The 21120-nt window shown below is 38.8% G+C and overlaps 3 protein-coding genes across 5 annotated transcripts; 2 read left to right on the forward strand and 1 right to left on the reverse strand.

The window, feature by feature from the left end:
- The first annotated feature begins 647 nt into the window (after positions 1-647).
- nanog (nanog homeobox) lies at positions 648-3992 on the forward strand. Of its 2 annotated transcripts, XM_079487879.1 has the most exons (5): positions 731-1240; positions 1653-2014; positions 2102-2221; positions 2464-2839; positions 3085-3931. In XM_079487879.1, exons 1-4 carry the CDS (start codon positions 886-888, stop codon positions 2806-2808), a joined length of 1182 nt encoding a protein of 393 aa, XP_079344005.1. In that variant the 5' UTR covers positions 731-885; the 3' UTR covers positions 2809-2839; positions 3085-3931. The 2 variants fall into 2 exon arrangements, with proteins under 2 accessions (XP_079344004.1, XP_079344005.1); XM_079487878.1 differs by having other exon boundaries at positions 648-1240; positions 2464-3992.
- On the reverse strand, positions 3625-11073 carry tm9sf1 (transmembrane 9 superfamily member 1). 2 transcript variants are annotated; one of them, XM_079487876.1, is made up of 9 exons: positions 10916-11073; positions 9788-10012; positions 9440-9571; positions 8669-8791; positions 8122-8465; positions 6859-7013; positions 6486-6671; positions 5160-5433; positions 3625-5058 (listed from the first exon to the last, which is right to left on the reverse strand). In XM_079487876.1, the coding sequence occupies exons 1-9, from the start codon at positions 10931-10933 to the stop codon at positions 4665-4667; spliced, it is 1851 nt and encodes a 616-aa protein (XP_079344002.1). In that variant the 5' UTR covers positions 10934-11073; the 3' UTR covers positions 3625-4664. The 2 variants fall into 2 exon arrangements, with proteins under 2 accessions (XP_079344002.1, XP_079344003.1); XM_079487877.1 differs by having other exon boundaries at positions 10635-11063.
- On the forward strand, positions 10877-15597 carry fen1 (flap structure-specific endonuclease 1). Its single transcript, XM_079487880.1, has 12 exons — positions 10877-11279; positions 11511-11620; positions 11746-11848; positions 11942-12044; positions 12132-12195; positions 12281-12390; positions 12525-12661; positions 12770-12836; positions 12947-13078; positions 13561-13712; positions 13806-13920; positions 14145-15597. Exons 2-12 carry the CDS (start codon positions 11539-11541, stop codon positions 14220-14222), a joined length of 1143 nt encoding a protein of 380 aa, XP_079344006.1. The 5' UTR covers positions 10877-11279; positions 11511-11538; the 3' UTR covers positions 14223-15597.
- The last annotated feature ends 5523 nt before the right edge of the window (positions 15598-21120 follow it).

Raw genomic sequence — 21120 nt, forward strand, 5'->3', positions numbered from 1 at the left:
AGTTCGGGGAAGAGATATGTCATATAAAGAGAAATAGTACAATAGGTGCTAATACAAAGTTAAATGTATTTTATTGTGCACATGCAATTTAAAATGTATTTCCTCACACTATGTTTGCATGACTGATGTTGAATATTGTTATAGCATTATTTATGTAATATGTAATTATATTACTTGTTTAGCTTAATTATATTACTTGTTTTACCTGGATTCACATAATTGAGCTGTCTTAATAAAACTAGCTCTTAAAGCATATCAGTCTCATTGTTTTGTCTCAAGATAGACACAAGTATTGTGTTTTTTCATAAGGCATTTTAATAAAAAGCTATGTTTACATTAACATTTAGTCATTTAGCAGACGCTTTTATCCAAAGCGACTTACAAAGAGTTCAGGGAGCAATATGTCAATGTTATAGTTTAACTAAGGCTTAATCTATGTTGGAAAATATGCAACATTTGAAAACTTAATTCAAATGATGTTTATTTTAAGACACGTTTTATTTTCTTAAAAAAACAAAATTCCTTAAAACATCTATTTGAAAAAAAAATTTAAACCTAAAAAGAAAGTTACCTTTCTCAGGTAAATGTGAAAGGTGGGTGTGGTTATCATCCGCTCCATTAGTGCCTTTCACAAGTTGCACGTGGTTGGCTCGAGCGTCTCCTCTGAGCTCCACCCATCTCACGCCCACTCACCTGGCTTTATAAATGAGCTTCTTCAAGCATGGTGTTTAGGTCATTTTACGGGATTTCGCAGGTGAGTATGAGGAGGAGACATCACGGGTACGCAACTGATTCCGAGGGTAACTGAGGCCTGTGTGTTTTTGCCATCGGGTAACCGGAACAAATTTTCCCGGCTTTTTTGGTCCGCGCGCATCAAACGCAGACATGGCGGATTGGAAAATGCCATTGAGTTACAATTTCAACCCGTCGTATCACGCTTATGCGTACGGAATCATGTACCCGCAAGCGTCTGAGCACGGACACCCGAATCTGAGCTGGGCGGAGGCCGCTTACACGCACACCGCTGGGGTCACCGGGAGTTTTTACTCCACGCAAGCCACACAGCAATCGCCACCCTGGAGCCCAGAAAACGCCAACGCCAATAACTACGGGCACTACCCGGGCAACACGCAGAACGGACGACTCAACTCGTTCAATAAGACCGCGCTTGACTCCAAAGCCAAAGATGCTGAGCAGGCCGAGAGCGATACACCCAGCGATTCAGAGGCGCATACGCCAGGTAACTCTGATCCACTAGTATTCACTTAACGATGAATAATCTCTGACTATTTTAACCCATGAGTACCATATGTATTTTCGTTGTTTAAACCCTTAGTATGCGCTTTTATCCTTAAGACGTCAAGTTGATAACCGTTTAATACATTCACAGGCAATTTTATATACATCAATAGCCATCAAATGTGTAAAATTATGCACAAAACTATGACCAAACTAGTCTGGTGGGTTTAATTTTGGTTTTACAAGGCAATGCATCACTGTAATAAAGTGTGTTCCATGTAATAAAAATATAAAAAGTGATCGTGTAATTGTTTATACAAGCAATAATAATAATTTCTTGTGACACGTTAAAATAAACCTACAAGATGTGTGTACAATAGTGTCTGACTTTATTTCTGTCCCGATTTGTGTAGATTCATGGAGCTCCGGATGCAGTCGAGAGGGGTCTGCGCTGACCAATCTGAACCTCCCTTCCTGGAAAGAGCAGGATTATGAATCTGACAGCGGCAGTCCTGACGGCAGCGAGCTAATCTCAAATGCTCTCGCTGGGGCGACTGAAGAACCAGTGGGTCTGAACATGGGGGTGGACGGCTTACCCCAGGTGCCTCCACCAGGTACACCTCCGGGACGACCTGCGGCCCAGCCCCGCAAGACCCGGGCCGCTTTCTCAGAGGCGCAGATGAATGCTCTCATCCACAGGTTCAATGTCCAGAGGTATCTCACACCCGCGGAGATGAAAACTCTTGCGGGGACAACTGGGCTAACATACAAACAGGTTGGTCAAATGGATCTGTAGAAATATCTGGTGCATGCAACCATGCTTCCTCGGTTTTTGTGTCTAACCCTTTCATACCTTTCAAAGGTGAAAACCTGGTTTCAGAATCGTAGGATGAAGCTCAAAAGGCATCAGAGAGATAGTAGTTGGATGACTGAGCGATATGTTATCAATGGTGCTTCTAACATGCCAGGACCATCTTCTCAGGTGAGCATCTCCCGTGTATGATATGCTCTCTTGGTCTATGGTGGTTATGTCCGCACTGTTGCTTGTTCTGTCTTATAAGTGGTGGAAACTTATCAGTGTGGACAAAGAGCAACTTCTCATCTATAAAGGAGGCATTTCTATAGTTTAGATAATGTCTTAAAGGCACGATGATACAGTTTGACAACCTTCCCATATTTCTTTGGCTACTTGTAATCATTCCCACAATCTGTATCTTTCTTTAGTCCCAGAGTGATAACCCTGTACCAAACCAAGACTCCTACAGCAACACTCAACCGAGAGAGTCTATATTCAAGAGTCCTCCACAAACGCCGTTCTACCCCAGCTATTCAAAGCCACGTTCTCCTCCTCAGGCCACTGCGAGACCCCCCGGAAACTGGCCTCTGCCCCCAGCTGTGATGCACTATGAATTCCCCAACCCGACTAGTTACATGCAGGCCCATGTTAATGCCAGCGTCAACCTCAGCATTCAAGCCAACGTCAGTGATGATATCAGGGAAGCCGAGGGCAAAGGAAGCAGTCCTACTCGAATGCCATCCATGCCCAATGCCACCCAGTGGTCAACATAGGGAATGACTTTGCCTGATGGCCCGCCTGCTTGTATGTATATATTTTAGTCTGAGCCACACATCCTTTGGTGTCGACCATACCTGTAAATATTTTTTGAGACAACTGTTGCCTGTACTTTTTATATTGCAGCGATGTTGTAAAATGGTGGTCTCAGGTTTTTTTGGATAACGTGTAAAGTTGCCTTTTAATCCCAGCATGTTTTATACCGAATATCTATTTTTATAACTCCATTGTACCTTTTCAGAGTATTTAATATCTCTTCCTTGCTCTTCCAGGTGCGTATGCATAGCTTTTTTTAGCTTGGCCAGGACAAAATGTTAATTTCCATGAATTTGTATGCAAGGCACTGCTGTGTAATCGAATGTGTACTGGAGGTTGTCTGTACTGCACTGTTTGTTCTGTATTTCGGTCTTTATTTCACCGCTTCATGTATGTGGATCATTACATTTGTGTATTTGCTTATGAAATGCCTGCTTGCCTTCACCTGGTTTAAGCTAATAGAACAATCAAGTCGTATTTGCAACTCTTGGCGTGTGCTTGCGAAAGTATTCCTAACCACACAGAAAACTTTAGTTCAGATTTTTTTGTCGGGTTGAGTAATAAATGTTTTGTCTGAAATGTGCTTTGTTTTTTCTCTAAATTGTAAGCAGCCTTTGGTACATGGATCTAATTTGACATCAAATTATGGTAAAAATGCCCAAACAGCTTTATGGTTAACTTTGTCATGTAAAACTACAGGCTCATGATCATAAATGTCTAAGAATATTAAGGAATTGTGGTTTCCCCCTTGAAAAGATTTCACTTTGATGGGGAATAACTGTTAATTGAGACTTCAGTAGTTTATTCTCTAAAATAAAGCTAATTTAAATGTATTGTACATTGAGTTTAAAAAGCAGTTTTTCCTACTGTGGTAGCAAACAGTTCTTGGCCACAATTGGCTATTTTACAATGTTATTTCTATTTCACAAATATATTTAGGTGTTCAGAACAAATTGAGGGCGAGTATATGACATTTGTATTTTTGTGATCTGTCCCTTTGTGTATAATATATATTAACATTTAGAGCTCATGGTGATTTTTCAGTTAAATCACTTTTTTGCACAAATTAAACTTCACTCACACAATAGACTTGGTTTTATTTTCCCTGCATTTATTCCTCTTACCATAAAAAGTGACTTAATTGAAAACATGGTATATTTACATTTCGACAGATCACAGTTGATGGTGACTATAGCATCATATTGCTTCCATAACTTATTCTTCATTTCTTCAGGCCCTTTTATTCTACAACAAATATTTTGGTCAAATTTGTGTAAACTGCACAATACAACATGCCTCTCTTTACCCTCTTCACAACCATATATATCCACCGATATTCATCATCGCTTAGCTCACTTACATATAAGTGCTTTATCTCCTTCATGGTCATGTGAACAATATATAGATATGAAGGTCTCTGTCCATTCTTCTCATGTGAGTTTAACATTAATCATTTTAGTCATAATTTAAATGCATTACGTAAACAAACTCCAAAATGCACATTTTTGGGCTTCAATACTTGAGGCAACCTATATGAAGTATGCAAAAGTTACCTGTTCAGCAAATTTTAATGGCTCTCAAATACATCCGTATTTGATGTGCATATCATCTAGCAACTAAGTACTTATGTGCATTTTAAGTATAAGGGTGTTGGTGAGCAAAATAATATATTAAATTAGTCTTTTGTCAGTTACTTTCAGTTTAACATAATTCTGCAACACAAAACCTGCTCATGCAGGGCTCTGTGAGGATCTGGTCCACAAGTCTCACTCAACCCCCTTTGGGTGTTTTGACAGGAAGTAGTCAGCGTCCCTCTTTAGTCCATCTTAAGGCTACGGTAAATGTAACGGATGAAAGCAAGAGAGGCCCAGAACGAGACCGTCCCCAGCATGAGAGAGAAAACAAACGCAGTGAGCAAAGAATATCCGAAGAATTCCACGCTCTGTACAAGGCCGCTCATGTTGGAGCGATTGTGGTAGTAGAAGAGAGAGTAAACAAATATTAAGATGCCGGTGGATCCGGTGCTCAGGACGCTTCGCCACCACCAGCGGTAGTCCTCGCCTGAGAGCAGGAAGTATGTGAGGGCCACGGAGATGCAGGCACCCACGGAGAGCAAAATAGCAAAGACACAGAGCAGGATACCGTACAGCGTGTAGTGTTCTCGGCCCCAAACAGTGGCAAAGATGTAGTACAGTTCTACCGATATGGCACTGTGAAGGGGACACAGCAACAATCAGACGATGATCAAACGATAAAAAATATTTCTGAATACAAAAAAAACGTTGACCAAATGCCTGGGTTCACTGCTCACCTGAAAGGCAAGAATCCTCCGATTGCCATGTGCACGGCCGTGTGTTTGTACCAGGGCTGCTGGGGGATCTGACGGGGGATGTTGCGCGTGCGACACGGCGCCTGGAAGTTGCCTGCTTTGTTCTTTCCCACGATTCCACCGATGACGGTGAGTGGAAAGCCTACAAGCACCCAGGCACCTAACAGCAGAAGCACAGTGGTGGCAGGCAGGGCCTGGGTCGACCCACTCCACCAATGAACAGAATTCACAACACTCCAGGTAAAGAAAAGAGGAGCTGGGGGAGGGAGAGAGAAAGTGAGTTTCTGTTCTCAATACACAGGAACTGCAACTATCACAATAGTTATTTGGAATAAAATCTTAACATACTATCTTTCTACACAGAAGTAGTATACTGTTAAACCGTATGTGAAAAAGCATACAGTAAAACATTGTCTGATACTGCTTCAGGTTCATCAGTCTCCCTGGAAACAGGTCAAGTTGGGTGAATTGCATTGTGGGATACAGAATCCCAAACATTGTGCTCTACTCTAGTTATTAGTTGCTCTAGATAAATGTAGGTCTTTTCACTCTGCAAACAGCGTACTACTTCTGCAAACTGCTACTAAAAATAGTAGGTAGTTGGCTGTTCAGTACAGATCAGATGTGGAAAGTAGTGAAGTATTTTACTTAAGTATTTTTCAAGTATTTGTACATTATCATAGCGTATTTACAGTTAACTTTTAACATATGTTTTACTACAATACACCACAATACCACAAAACAATATTTAAATATACAATACAATTTATATATAATTTTACACTACAATATAAAGCATTTCACACTTTTCACACAACAATTTTAATTTGACTACTTAAGATTCTTAATGTACTTAACTATTTAAATGTGTCATCCTTTACTCACCCTCTTGTCATTTCAAATTTGTATCACTTTCTTTCTTCTGCAGAACACAAAATAATATATCTTGAAGAATGTTGGTAGCCAAACAATGGCGGTACATATTCACTTTTTTTCAATGTCAATTGGTACTGCCGTTGTTTGATTACCAACATCATTTAAAATATCTTCTTTTGGGGTTCTGTGAGCCATACCGGATTGAAACAAAAAGACGGTGAGTACATTTTTAAATAAACTATCCCCTTCAGGATTAAAGGAAAGAAACCCCCCAAAAACATTTTTATGAACTGTAGGGGAGTAAAAATGCAAAAACTCAGGTACATGTACATAAGTAGAGTAAAATACTTCACTACTGTCCACCTCTGGTGAACATTGATGATATACTGCATTTATACAGATACACTATCCACAAAGATTGATGTGTCTCACCAGAGAAAAGTGAAGATGTGAGAATAATGTTCCAGACCCAGCGCTGACCCTGAATCTGTGTGTAGAAGCTGCAGGAACAGTAACCTGACACACAGCTGGTCAGAGCGTACAATACAATCGCTGCCGAGTTTATGGCACCATGACGATGGACATTAAACATCCCCAAAAGTGCCATGACAATGATTCCTAAAGCACCCAGGAAATAAAAATCAAAGGATTAAGGATTTATCTAAAGATCCCAAGTACACCGTTTTAAACTCAGTCTCACTCTTTTTATCAACCTCAGTGCTGCCATACAAAAACAAACACAAATTTCTCATCTGAAAATTAGATGCGTGTTCTACAGAAGTTTCTCTATAATGCAGCAAGTCACCTGTGGCCAGTGTCAGAAACTGCGCCCCGACCCCTAATATGGCACACAGAAGGCTCTTGTACGGTGGGAAGCGAAAGACATCCGTGTGGATGATTTTCCATCCGTTATCTCCCTGATCCAGATCATCACAAGTCCCATCCTCCTCCACATTATACCTGCAGAAACAAATATCTCATCAGTCATTCATTAAAGATCCCTTTACAATGTTAGCATCATATTTCCCTCTGCTTCCCTTATAAAAATCATAAATGTGACCAAAGAGTTTATGGACTCAAAACACTTGAATTACTTAAATGAGTCCATTACCAGCTCAAGGAAAACTGTTTGCAAATTAAATTAAGAGCATGGAGTATAATGCAACAAATAAATACAGCATCCTTCATCCAACCATAGAGTCATTAGATGAAGTCACCATCTCCTAGCAAGTTTTCTGTGTGTGGTTGTTTCTCAGGGAACAACAGAAACAAATTGAATGGTTGACAGACACAAACCTGCTCCCTACTGCACTACCTAGGCTGCTAATGGAATGCGCCATAAACATGTACCTTTTATTTTAGATTTCAATTAATCTCAACGACAATTTAATTAGGTGGTGTTTGTTTACCATTAATACAGCAGAATACATAATAAAGCATTGTGTAGAACTGGTTCGGTGTAAATGAAATGCAGCTCTCTTAAACATCGCCGACATAAAGACAATTAACACATGACCTGTCTTCTGTCTGAAGATTTGAAGGTGAAGACAGACACAACCTTTTAAGAAACAATGACTCAACCGGATAGATCAGACAGTCACATGAACACTGATGTTATATAATAAAGCAATCAGCCACAAGAAGCAGTGGCTTACTAAAGCCTAAGATCATTAGAAACCTGTTATGGTCATTTTAACTTTGGATAACGTTTTTTGGTATAGTTTGTGGTAACAGTTCTTTATGCATCTAGAATTGTTTATAACCATGCATTTAAAATGAAGTATAAATCTAATCAATGGTAGTAAATGAAAATAATTCAGGGTAATTTGCAACATATGCAAATTGAGATGCTTCTTAATTATTCACATTCACCTTTAAAAACATGAATTTAGGATTTTTTTAAAGAAATATTAATTTGAATTAAATTGACTACAACAAAAGAATTAAACAACCAATATTGCACATACAAATTACTTTTTCGAGTCAATACTCTTTTTGTCAGTTAATACAGCCACATTTTATTAAACGTCCCAAACACAATGACCCTCCAAAATGTACTCCTCCTTACCTGGCAAAGTCGTTCTTCAGCACCCTCATGAGGATGATGATGACAAAGCCCAGCAGTAGCACCACCAGCACCAGTGAGTTGATGATGGAGAGCCAGTGGATCTCCAGTGTCTTGGGAAAGAAGGAATAGTCTCGAAGTCGCTCTGCCCTGCGCGAGTGGGGCAATGTGCTCTCAAACCAGTGCACGCTGTAGGTGTGGGTGATCGACAGACTGCCACCAGCACTGTGGCCGACCCCTCCTTCCTCTAATGGCACAGGTTTCACATCCTTCACAGACACGTTGGCAAAGATCACAGAGTCACCGTTGTACTCTATGTTGAAGTCTAAGTGGGTCCATAATCCCACCTGATTTGAAAACAGCGAATTAGTGATTACAACATTGAGGCACATGGAGATCACATTTCACTAATATTTAGTGTCAATTAATTAATGAATTAATTAATGACATCTTACCACAGTATGGTTTTGTCAAATACTGTTTGAGATCAAGAAAAAAGCCAAAAAAGAAGTTTATGTAGGTGTGTGTGTTACAATGTAAAATAAAAGACCTTGTGACTATGAGGCAGGAATCCACTTTCTTCCATGTATCCCACAAAACCCCAGATGGGAATTTCATCTAGGACGAACTCAAAGTAATATAGCTCCTCCACCGCCTCTCGTAACAGGTCCACCTGTAGTTTCAAATATGTATAAAAAATAATTAACAAAGTGTACCTACATCATTGCTTCTTGTCATCATTGTCCATGACATCACAAAGTCCTGCTCCACACAAGCCTGCTCTAACACACCCGTCACTGTCATTTTCAAAGAACCAGAAAACCTTGACTAGCTAGTTTAGACGTGTTTGATTAAAGTAGGTAGGATCTATATTTGGAAGAACAGGATAAGTTATACTAGCCACCCAAGAATGAAAATCCTGTCATAATTTGCTCACCTTCAGATTGTCCCAAACCTGTATACATTTCTTTGTTCTGCTGAACACAAAGGAAGATATTTGTAAGAATGTTTGTAATGAAACAGATCATCCACCATTTACTGCCATGGTAGGAAAAACAATGACTATGGGAGTCAATGGGGGATGAGATTGGTCTGGTTACTGACATTCTTCCAAATAACTTCCTTTGTATTCATCACAACCAAGAAATCTATACAGGTTGTGAGTAAATGATGAGAGAATTTTAAGACTTTTTGGGTGAACTATCCCTTCCCGTTAATTTTGTTTCCCAAATGCAGCATATTAAAACAATTTTTTTACAGCCCTAGATGGACGTCACAATTTTACACCTTTCATAAACATGTCTGCACTTAAAAGTCATACCTCTTTCTCAGAAAGAGTGAGCTGGCACAGCGTCTGTCTCTCAGAGTTTTCCTTGAAGCGTAATTTGTAAAGAGACTCTGCCATACGGTCTCCATCTAACACCTCCCCCAAACTCAAAGACTTATGACGGACCTGCAAACATATCAAATACCATAAATAAACATTCATAGGTTTACAACAGCGATACATTAGCGAACCTTAACAACCCACACACCACAATTACACAAAACTGGTCATAAATGAAGTCATTCGATTAGTGACTGAACCACCACTGCCCAAAACAAACCCCGAATATAGAATTAAATCCCAAATAACATACAGTTTTAAAACCTTGCAGCATCCACTCACCTCTTTAGGTCTACAGACGGGGAGTGTGTAATAGTGATAGGTTTCCTGGGGGTTGTGATATGGACCAACTTTGTTAACATACAGGATCACTGGATCTCCTTTGTTGTAACTAACCGCCCAGCCGAAGTGAGGCAACAGACACAGAACCAGCACACAGAGCCTCATGGGTCGACCTGCAAGGAGCAGGCCCATACATTCCAGTCTTGCTGTCATGACAACACCTGCCTGTGGGTGAAAAAAGACTGTAAGCCAACTATGCAAATGTTTTCAATAACCAGAATTTGTATAATTATTATAAATGGCTCATATGGGCTTACACGGGACTTAACTTTTTACATGTGGCATGCTCTACGCTATTCAAAACTATTTAAACAGCATTTAATCTAATTTATTTCATTTCCACATTTACTGAAGCACTACATTGAACTAAGTACTTTAAAAGGGTGATTGATCACACCATAGGCTCGTGGTGACACAATTACACACTTTATCTGATATATTCACATATCAAAATTAACATCAGCCTTGACAGCAGAGACATGTAACTTACACAACTGTTGTAAACGAATAACAATAGTACATTGCGACTCAACGTTTTACTTCGAAACAAAATCATTGAAGCTAAAACAGATCTTTTGCAGACTCCATTTCCCCTGCTTGCACCTATTTTATTTATCGCTTTCCCTCAAATAAGTCAGTTTGGACAGGTTAAACAATCCGATACGGTAATAAACACACAGGAAACCAATCTAACAGTCTGTGTAGTTTGGCTTCTAATGCATTATCAACAATTTTCGGCTTTGCGAAGATGCTCTGAACACTTCCGCTTTTGACAAATGCACCAAACCTGTTTCAGTTGCTTGCCAGGATTCCTCAGAATCGCTTCTTTCTTTTCAAAATCCGGTCAACAACACGCGGCTATATGTAATGTCATCTCTGGACATTCCTGTGAAAGATGCGGAGCGTGAAAAGCCGATAACCCGATCGTTAGTTTACGCAATGAAACGGCTGAAAGGTCGAGAGCAGCAGCACTACAGGCGAATCCACGTCACCGCACAAATAAAAATACTCTCACTCGGACTTTCCGGTGTGGGCGGGGCTACAACATAACACCTGCAACTGATTTACCGTGCTCTTGTCGTGCATTTAATACACGTCTATAGGTTTGGGGTCGATAAGGGAACGCGTTTAGCGTCTGTTAAAAGTCGCGATGAACGCTAGAAGCCGCGTCGTTACTCGCTCTCGTCGATGTGTCGTTCCAGTCCTAACTAATCGCATCCGATCGACAGAGACGAGTTTGCCATTTTCTCCCCTGGAAGGCAACACCAAACAATTCGGAGCAATCGATTCGATCGTCGCCAAGGGGCGATGTGCAGAATTTGACTATTAATGCCTGGGTTTGGATTTCGCGCGAAATAAGTGATTTCCCCGCGCTAGCGTGTGGAAGTGAGCGACTGAATCAAAAACATTGTGTTCACGCACGTTTTCATTGGTAAGTTCTCTTTATATCTTAGTTTTTATAGAATCGATGGAGAACTTTGACGTGTGGATAAGCTACGTTGAGATGTTATGTTTTTGAAGCTTTGCTTGCAGACCTGCTAGCTTTTCTTCGTTATGTATACTGGCTCATAACTGTTAGTCCTAGGCGCATATGTTGATCTCACTCGAAGAAAACGTTAATATTTTCTATATGAGTGCTCAAGTATTGTTTTATTTATTTTAGATTTCTCGAGGTCAAACAATTCATCACTATGGGAATTCACGGACTTGCAAAGCTCATTGCAGATCACGCGCCTTCAGCTATCAAGGAGCAGGAGATGAAAAGCTTCTTTGGTATGCCAAGTAACAAGATTTGCCTTTTAAATCATATCATTGTCTTTTACTTTGATGTACAATATGACTACAGGCACGTTCTTGTTCAGTCTGAATGATTAAATTGCATTTCGATATACATACAGGACGGAAGATTGCCATTGATGCATCCATGTGCATGTACCAATTTTTGATCGCGGTCAGACAGGAGGGTAACGTTTTGCAGAATGAAGATGGAGAGACCACTAGGTATGTAAAGTTGTGTGTCTGATAACAGCTGTTTGAGTTAAATGGGTTTAGATTTACCTTATAACATTAAACATCTACCCGCTTCCTCCCCAGCCACCTCATGGGCATGTTCTACAGGACCATCCGAATACTGGAGAGTGGTATCAAGCCTGTTTATGTGTTTGATGGGAAACCTCCTCAGCTGAAGTCAGGAGAGGTGCTTCAGAGATTCTTAATATATTTATAACATAGGAGAGAGATTCATAAGTTAAGTTATATTTAAAATAGTTGTTTCCCATTGCAGCTGGAGAAGAGAGGAGAGAGACGAGCAGAGGCTGAGAAACTTCTTGCTCAGGCACAAGAAGCAGGTATAGATGGTTTTTTTAGTAACCTGTAGCGCATATGCTATTGGTTGTCCTGTATTTGCCTTGATGGCAATCTGCTTTCTTACAGGTGAACAGGAGAACATTGACAAGTTTAGCAAGCGACTAGTGAAGGTCACCAAACAGCACAACGAGGAATGCAAGAGGCTGCTTACACTAATGGGTGTGCCGTACATCGAGGTACAGAAAATGCTTCGAGCCCATCTGATTCATATTTTTACATTCGTTACCACTGTCAATGTGACATAATGGTAAATGTTTCAAAATGTGTTTGAGCGTTTGCAAATTGCTGACATGGGATGTTTTATGTCAAGGCTCCATGTGAAGCTGAGGCTAGCTGTGCTGCTCTGGTGAAGACAGGGAAGGTGTATGCAACAGCGACGGAAGATATGGACGGTCTGACATTTGGAACCTCAGTCCTGCTGAGGCACTTAACAGCCAGTGAAGCAAAGTATGAATGCATGGCTGTTAAATCTTATATTATCCTTGATAGACATAAGTTTGCACTGCATGAATGCAAGCAGACTTAAGATGCAAGACTTTTCTTTTTAAATCTTAGAAAGCTTCCAATCCAAGAGTTTCATTTCAGTCGAATTCTGCAGGAAATGGGTCTGACACACCAGCAGGTGAGACTTTATTTGCTTCTGTAGCATTACAGTACTACATTCTGTTTGAGAATATGTCCTGCTGTGTTAATATTCCTTTAAATTGCTTTTATTTTATTTAAATGTCTTAGTTCATTGACCTATGTATCCTGTTGGGATGTGACTACTGTGGTACTATAAAAGGAATCGGGCCCAAGAGAGCTATTGACCTTATTAAACAGCACGGCTCTATTGAAGAGATTCTCGAAAACATCGACCCAAATGTAAGTTTGTAAATTACAGATTAAATCCTGCAATTTAGATCATTACATTTTTGTAATGGTTATTCCATAATACAGATTTATGCTCGTTGAAGCACATATGTACGCAAACATTCGTAATGGTGACCTCTAGTGGCCATCATTTTGAAATAATTCTTATTTTGCTCTTATTACTGTAGTTTTAGTGTTTCTAGCAGTGCTACTAAGCTTTATTTGTAATAAACAGTAAGGAGTTTTTGTGTCCCAGTGAAACTATTAAAATGACCTATAAGACCTACAATAATTGTTCCTCATCTTTTTATTTGTGGCTTGTTTTTTTAAAGTAATTATTCTGAATGTGTTGCCACCAATTTTTGGATAATATATACTTATAATTAATTATACTTCCATATATACGTAACATTTTCTTTTACCTTCCTCTTCAGCCTTATTCCTTTTAAAAAGTCAGAATGTTTTTAAAACTTGTTCTTTGGCTTGTCCTGCAGAAGCATCCAGCACCAGAGGAGTGGCTGTATAAAGAGGCTCGAGGTCTGTTCCTTGAACCTGAGGTTGTGGACTCCAGTACTGTTGAGCTCAAGTGGAACGAACCCGATGAGGAAGGACTGATTCAATTTATGTGTGCTGAGAAGCAGTTCAGGTACAAAAAAAGATGTTCTGGAAGGTGTTTCTGTTCAACACTGATGTGTGAAGAAATCTGAGATAGTAAAGTATTAAATTCACGTGTCCTCAGTGAAGACCGTATTCGAAACGGATGCAAGAAGATCATGAAGAGCAGACAAGGAAGCACCCAGGGCAGACTCGACACATTTTTCACGGTTACTGGATCAATCTCCTCCAAACGCAAGGTATGAGGAAATATCAGAAGGAGGATCAATGATGCATGATCTCGTACGAGCTTATCACGTTTCTTATAGTGGAGGGTGAATCATATTTGGTTGGCCATATCATACAACCCTTGAAATATAAAACATATGGAGCTCAGTTTTCATTGTTCTGGGAGCTTTGGGAACTTGCTGTAATGTCTTTGTTATTTTTTTTGTTTTAATATTTCTGCTTGCTTGTCACATAGGAGCCAGAAAAAAAGGGCTCTGCCAAGAAGAAGCAGAAGACAAGTGCTACACCAGGCAAATTCAAGAAGGGCAAATAAAATGTCATGTTGAGGAATAAAACACATTAAAAACGTTATTCAAGAAAGTTTTAACATACGTTGAATGAATGAAATGTTTTAAATGCCCTGTTTTCTGTGTGCTGTTATCTTTAATAAAGATTTATTTAATGGTTGAAAATTTTGTTTTTGAAAGTGATGTTTAAGGAATTTGCATATACCTTTTTGGGTTTTAATCAAACATTGAAAGATTAACTCCGATCTCTAGCAAGCAGATGGGTTGTAAAACAGGTTACAAATGAGAGCGTGCAAAAAGTGTGCTTAATTGAAACTTTGTTCTATAGAATGAGAGAAGGTCTGTGGCTTGTGGTTTGTATATTTTGTCAAATGTTATCCTTGTTGAACAGGGGAACTCCTGAAAAGAGATGCCGACATAATTGCTGTCTGAAAACGATTCGTATGACCATTATAAATGAACCACTGTTGTGGCAGAAAATCATTGGCTTTGCTTTGACTGCTTAGAAAGTCTGTCTTACTGTGATAGGTGAGTTTTCATTATATGATTGCATTTTAACACCTATCAAGTCTTAATTTAAAAGTGTTAATGTGAGTGCATCTTAATTCTTACTAAAAATGTCATAGGTTTTGTTTTCTTGAAATATGTTTCTGGCAGTCGCATGCAACTGTTAATTGTAAACTACAGTTTTGCTGTTTGTCTGTTCAGAACAATTGAGATGTCTCTTTTTTCATTCGTGGTTTTTTTAATCTCATTTATGTTATCTTCAGGTTAGTCACGTTCTAAATCCATCTAACAGACAAAAACCGTCCGAGGTTAAAATCTTAAATCTTAAAATCTTATGTTTTTCATTTTCTGTTCTCAGGAGACACTTTTAGGGCCGAATTTCCAAGTAAAATAACAGCATTGGGTGGTTCTTGTGTGCAAATACCTTGTAAATTTGATTTGTCTGATTTTCATGGAAAATTAAAGACAACCAAGATGATATCTGGTAGTTGGCTTAAGACGACACATCAGATCACCGGTTTGATTTTCAATAGCACTCAACCTATCATTAAAGGATTTAGTCACATAGAAATGGTTGGAAATCTTAGTCGGCGTGAATGCACCTCTGTTTTCTATAATGTCATGAAGAATCATTCAGACATCTACTACCTCAGGGTGCAAATGGAGCCAGACATATTTAGAGCAACATTCTTGAGTCCAGTCAACATTACTGTCGTAGGTAAGCCTTACACTGCAAAAATGTTAGGGATATGTTAATGTAGTGGGTAAATAATGTACAGTTTATGTATTTAATACATTTAGTTTGTCACTGAAGTCACTTAAATGTACTGTTAAAACAAATAACTGTAAAGACAGAATTCATGACAGTGAAAAAAATAAAAGCATTTCTACGTTTGTATTTTTTTACTTTTTGCTCTGTAGATGTGCCAAATCCTCCTGAACTGAATGATGTGGATGAATTGATGGAGGGCACTATATTCCATCTGAGGTGTTCTGCTGAAGCTCCCTGCCCCATACAACCTCCTACATTATCCTGGTCTCTCATCCCCACATCTGCCAACATTACAACACATATACAAGACAAACCTGATAAAACTCAATCTGTGATTTCCACAATAACCTTCAATGCTTCATACACGGATCACAAGAAGAACATCGTCTGCACTGTAACATATCCAACAAACATGTCTAGTAACACAACTGTGGAAAACAACGTAACACTACAGGTTCAGTGTAAGAGACTTTGAGTAGTTTTCTCTCTTTCATAAACATTTTCTATGTACAGATGTATACAATTTTGTAACAAAAAAAACCCTCTTAATTTTGTACCAAAAGTTTTTCCGAAAGAAACTCATATCAAACTCGAACCAAATGCTTCAGTCTCTGTCGGCACTAATGTGACTTTAACCTGCAAAAGTAAAGCAAATCCATCATATGATATGAACTACACCTGGTACAAATGTGGAGACAACAAACTTCTGGCATTTGGAGAGAAAATGACCTTTAATGTCAGTAAGATCAATGAAGGGTGTTACTTCTGCAGAGCAGAGAACAAACATGGTGCACAGACATCAGAAGACATCCAGCTGATTGTTGAAGGTGAGTTTAGTACAAAGCTTTGGCATGTTTACGGTGTAAGGAATCGTTTGATAAAGATAGATAAAGGCTCAACATGCTTTTGTATTTCTAAAATCACAATGTGCTTTTGGATGCATTGTTATTGTGTTCAGAAAGTGAACAGTGACTGACTGAACCAACTTTTTTTTGTCTAATAATTTCAGCCGGTTTCATTGTAGAGTCATCAGATTCCTTCATTCCTTTGGTCACAGGATGTGTCGGAGGCGCTTTAGCTTTTCTGCTGTTTTTTCTTCTGGCAATGATTTTCATAAGGTTTGTACAACTCAACTCCGTCATGTTAGAGTATTCTGTTTTGCCTCGAAGTTTAATTTTACAACCTACACATTTTTTTATGGTGGTTCATGTCATGTGGATTTCTAAACAAAAATTTCAATACAGAAAACAACGGACACAAGCATCAAATAAACCTGTCGTCGGGGAAGCTGACCTTTCTGACCAGGTATGTTCTATACATTTTTAGCAGATTATATTGCTGCCCTTTCTGATAGAAAATGTCACCAACTCCCACATGCAATTGTTACTATATGAGATAAATGGGTTATTATTTACATAAATTGAAAAGTGAGAACTGTGGATCTACAATAACGTTCATGTAACTAATTGTTTAGGACGAGAATAAAGATGAGCCGATCAGCCCCATTTACATGAACAGTGCTTTTGTGTCAAGCCAACAGCCTGAGATGACAACTGATGAGAGTGACACGATTCACCACAGAGAGATTAACTTCTCCACCTTCGAAACCAAAAACCACACCGAAAGAAGCTCAGGTCAGATCATATATGCTGAGGTGTGTCACCAAGGCAGAAAGATGATTCAGGATTAGTCGACATTGAAATAAGCATCCAAGTGTATGAATGAACAACAGCATTGTTTCAGCTTGAAGTGTATTTTTGTATATAGTACTGCAATGGTGGAAAATTAATCTTATTGAAATTGCTTTGGACCATTGAGAACTACAAGTGTTAAGAATAGTTCCATGCATTTTTGTAGTGTTGTGGAAAGTAAGCAAATTAAAGAGCATTCACACAAGATTATGCCTCTATCACTTGACTGTTATATATAAAGCATACAGTAAATCTCTTGAGAACGTAAGTGACCTTAGTCTATAAAAGGTGCTTGCATATTTTACCTGGACGAAGTAATGTAGGATTATGTAAATGTCAGCAGACTGCTTATAAACATGATGCTGCATGAATATCTATAAAGAATATTTTTGTTTATGTGTCACAGATATTTGTTTTAAATTAAAAATGACTGCAGTACCTAAGGTAATGCTTTGAAAATGATAAATGGTTAAGTGAACTGTTTAACATGGGGATGGCTTATGTTCACATTTGTGTAGTTTAAATTAAACATTTTCTTTTTAGCACACACTATGTTATTTAAAGGAATAGTTTGCCCAAAAAGGAAAATGGTCATCAATTGATCACCCTCCATTTGTTGTTAACCTGTCTACATTTCTTTGTTGTGCTGCACACATATGAAGATATTTTAATAGAAGTTTGTAACTACGTTTTAAGTCACCATTGAGTCCCATAGCCGTTTGTCCTATTATGGAGTCAATGGTGACCCAAACGGCGTAGTTACAATCTTGTATTAAAATGTCTTAGTTTGTGTTCATCAGAACAAAGAATATATTTTGTATTTTTGGGCTGTCTTTAAACAACTATGCTAACGCTCTGTTATTTAAATCAGAAATGTTTTTAGATATGTTTGGCAGTTCTGTTGTTTGGTGTTGGGTTCATAGCACTTTTCATGTGAAATCTGTGCAAACCACAAGAGTGAATTTATTCTTCCTATATAACTGATTTGACATGAATTTCGGACACTGTTCTATCAGGAAAACATTTAAGACTTTTGCTGTTCTCACTCACTACAGACTGCACTGAGGTAAGATTTATAAATATTTTTTATTTTGGCCATATTTTGGTTTTGATTAAAAAAAAATGGGGATCAAAAATGAAAAAATGTTTGGCAGCCGTGTGGATTACAATTCTGTCATTATTTATTTCTAAATTCATAAAATGATTTATTATATGTATTATTGATTTGTTGATGAGTTTGTTTTATTTAGAACACTTAAGTTGTCTCTTTATTCATTCATAGCTTTTCTGTTCATCGCATATATTCGGTCATCTACATTCTCAGGTGAGTTAGTTTAAAGTACTGTCCATCTAAAACCATCAATGTGTGATTTTTTTGTGTTGCTTTTGTAGTTTTATGTTAGTCAGTGGAAAAGCATAAGTTTAAGATTGCATCATACGAAAGGTGTCTTACAAGAGTGTGTTATTCCTTTTCTGTGCTCAGGAGACACTTTTAATGCTGAATTGCCAAAGTAACATAACAGCATTGCATGGTTCTTGTGTGCAAATACCTTGTTTATACCAAATGTATAATTCATCATTTATAATTTGGCTTTATCTGTACAGTAACCATGAGAGGACAGAGAGGATATCTGGTAGTTGGTTAAAGATGATACTTCAGATGGTTCGATTTTCAACAGCAACAACCACCTATCATCAAAGGATTTAGTCACATAGAAATGGTTGGAAATCTTAGTCGGCGTGAATGCCCCTCTGTTTTCTATAATGTCATGAGGAAGCATTTAGACGTCTACTTCCTCAGGGTGCAAATGATGCCAGACATATTTAAATCAACATTCATCAGTCCAGTCAACATTGTTGTCTTTGGTAAGAGCTGTTCCTGTTCCTCACCGTAATCTTTGGGGCGGTTTCCTAGAGGATTAGATTAATCTAGGACTAGGTTTTAGTTAAATTAGGAGAATAATGCAAACTTGCATTACAACAACATGACTATTGGTGTATTTAGAGACAAAAACGTAGCTAAAGTTTATTTTAATCTGGGACTATAGTCTAAATCCCTGTCCGGGAACCCCCCCATAATGTTTAATATGTGGTTAGTGCTATTTGTTATGTTACTTAAAAAGTTTTTTATTATTTCCATACCTGTGCATCAGATAAACTCCTATTATGTTGTTTAGGTGTTGTTTATGTTAAATATATTATATCCCAGTAAAATTCCCAGTATTTGTTACCATGTCATTTTTGCTCTGTAGTTGGTCGAATCCTCCTGAACTGAGTGATGTAGATGAAGTGATGGAGAGGAGTTCAGTCAGTCTGAGGTGTTCTGCTGAAGCTCCCTGCCCCAAACAACCTCCTACATTATCCTGGTCTTACATCCCCACATCTGCCAACATTACAACACACAAGAGAAACCTGATAAAACTCAATCTGTGATTTCACACACGAATAGTTTAATGATGCATGTTGACAATTTTGGGAAGGTGCCCGTTCAACTGTGGTTAACAGGAAAATATAATGTTGGGTTGATTAGGAACTGTGAGCCTGTTGTGATAACGCCCAAGGGTAATTTTCGTCCATGCGAACAGCAATACCCCCTCAAATCAGAAGCCATCAAACCACGAGCCCTCAATGGCATAAGGCATAATATTTAATGATTTTCCCAAAAAATGGCATATTTGTGCCATGCCAAAATTCACCGGTGTGCAGGCCTTTGTTTCCAGTGAAAAAAAAAGAGAAGAGAAAAGAAAAGAACACAAAGTAAAGTCCAGCTGGTAAAACGATTTGTTAATTTTTTGGGTCACGAAATTACTGTCCACGGCAGACAGCATGTCTGTCCGCAAAGCATGTCTGCAATTACAGACATCGCACGTCCAAAAGCAAAGAAGCAATTGATATCATTTTTAGGGACCATTTCTCTACTCAGACAGCAGGGCTCATTGCACTCATAGGCGCATGCAAATTAGCAAAGTGTAAAAGTGTAAATAAACAGACAGTAGATATGCATTTGGTGTAACTCATGAATTTGGCACACTGTGGAAACACAGGAACTTTGTGAAAGCTGATGGTAAAAAAAATTCTTAATCACACACAGGTTGCTGATATGCTTATCCCATTGTTGTGTGTGACTGTGCTGTACACACACTTTTGTATCTGAAACAATTTTTTTCAGGAAACCGACGATCTGACCTTGCAGCAAAGCAAGCAACACCAGATGCCACAGACAGACACCAGTCTGTCACACACGTAGAATTTTGTTTCTGTGCAACACTATATTCCAAGGTTTATAAAATGGTATGGGGAGGGACAGTGTTACCCTAATTCTGCTAGGTACTGGGGAACAAATATGTATTTGTGTAGAGGTACATGTACTTCAGGTGATGTGGTGGATAAGGCAATACAATTTTGGAAAATGTGGGGCATTATGTCCCCTGGGACGGCCAAATAAAAAGGGAAAAGAGGAAGTTTTCGACCAGCGCTAACTCAGAAAATTTGTATTATGAGGGAACGGGAGCAACTCCCGAAATGAGAGTAAGAATATCTGACGATGGAAGATGCAGGGCAGTATTGATGTATGTGGTCAACAGAGGGGAAGGACACAGGTTGTTGCAGCCAAGGAATTTTCAGGCCGCAATGCAGGCGGAAAAAGAGGCAGAAGAAGTAGAGGCTAGAACGTGGATAGACCCAAGAGAGACAAACGTAGACATGAGAAAGGCAATAAGGCATGTGCATTGGCTCTGATGCAAAAGAAAGAGGTATGAGTGAATGACAGTTATTGGTGATGTATGCGACTCGAGCAGGCATGGAGAGTCAGTCCTCTGAGATTAGAGGACCGGAAGAGGCTGAAGGGTCAATTACCCTGCAAAGTCACAAACCTGTTGACAGTTGCAAACAGCACCAACAAGGCCGAAGAAAAGACAGAGTGCAGAGAACCAGGTGGTAAGTAAAGTATAGAAT

This window comes from Barbatula barbatula, assembly GCF_947034865.1.
Source record: "Barbatula barbatula genome assembly, chromosome: 23".
NCBI lineage: Eukaryota > Metazoa > Chordata > Actinopteri > Cypriniformes > Nemacheilidae > Barbatula > Barbatula barbatula.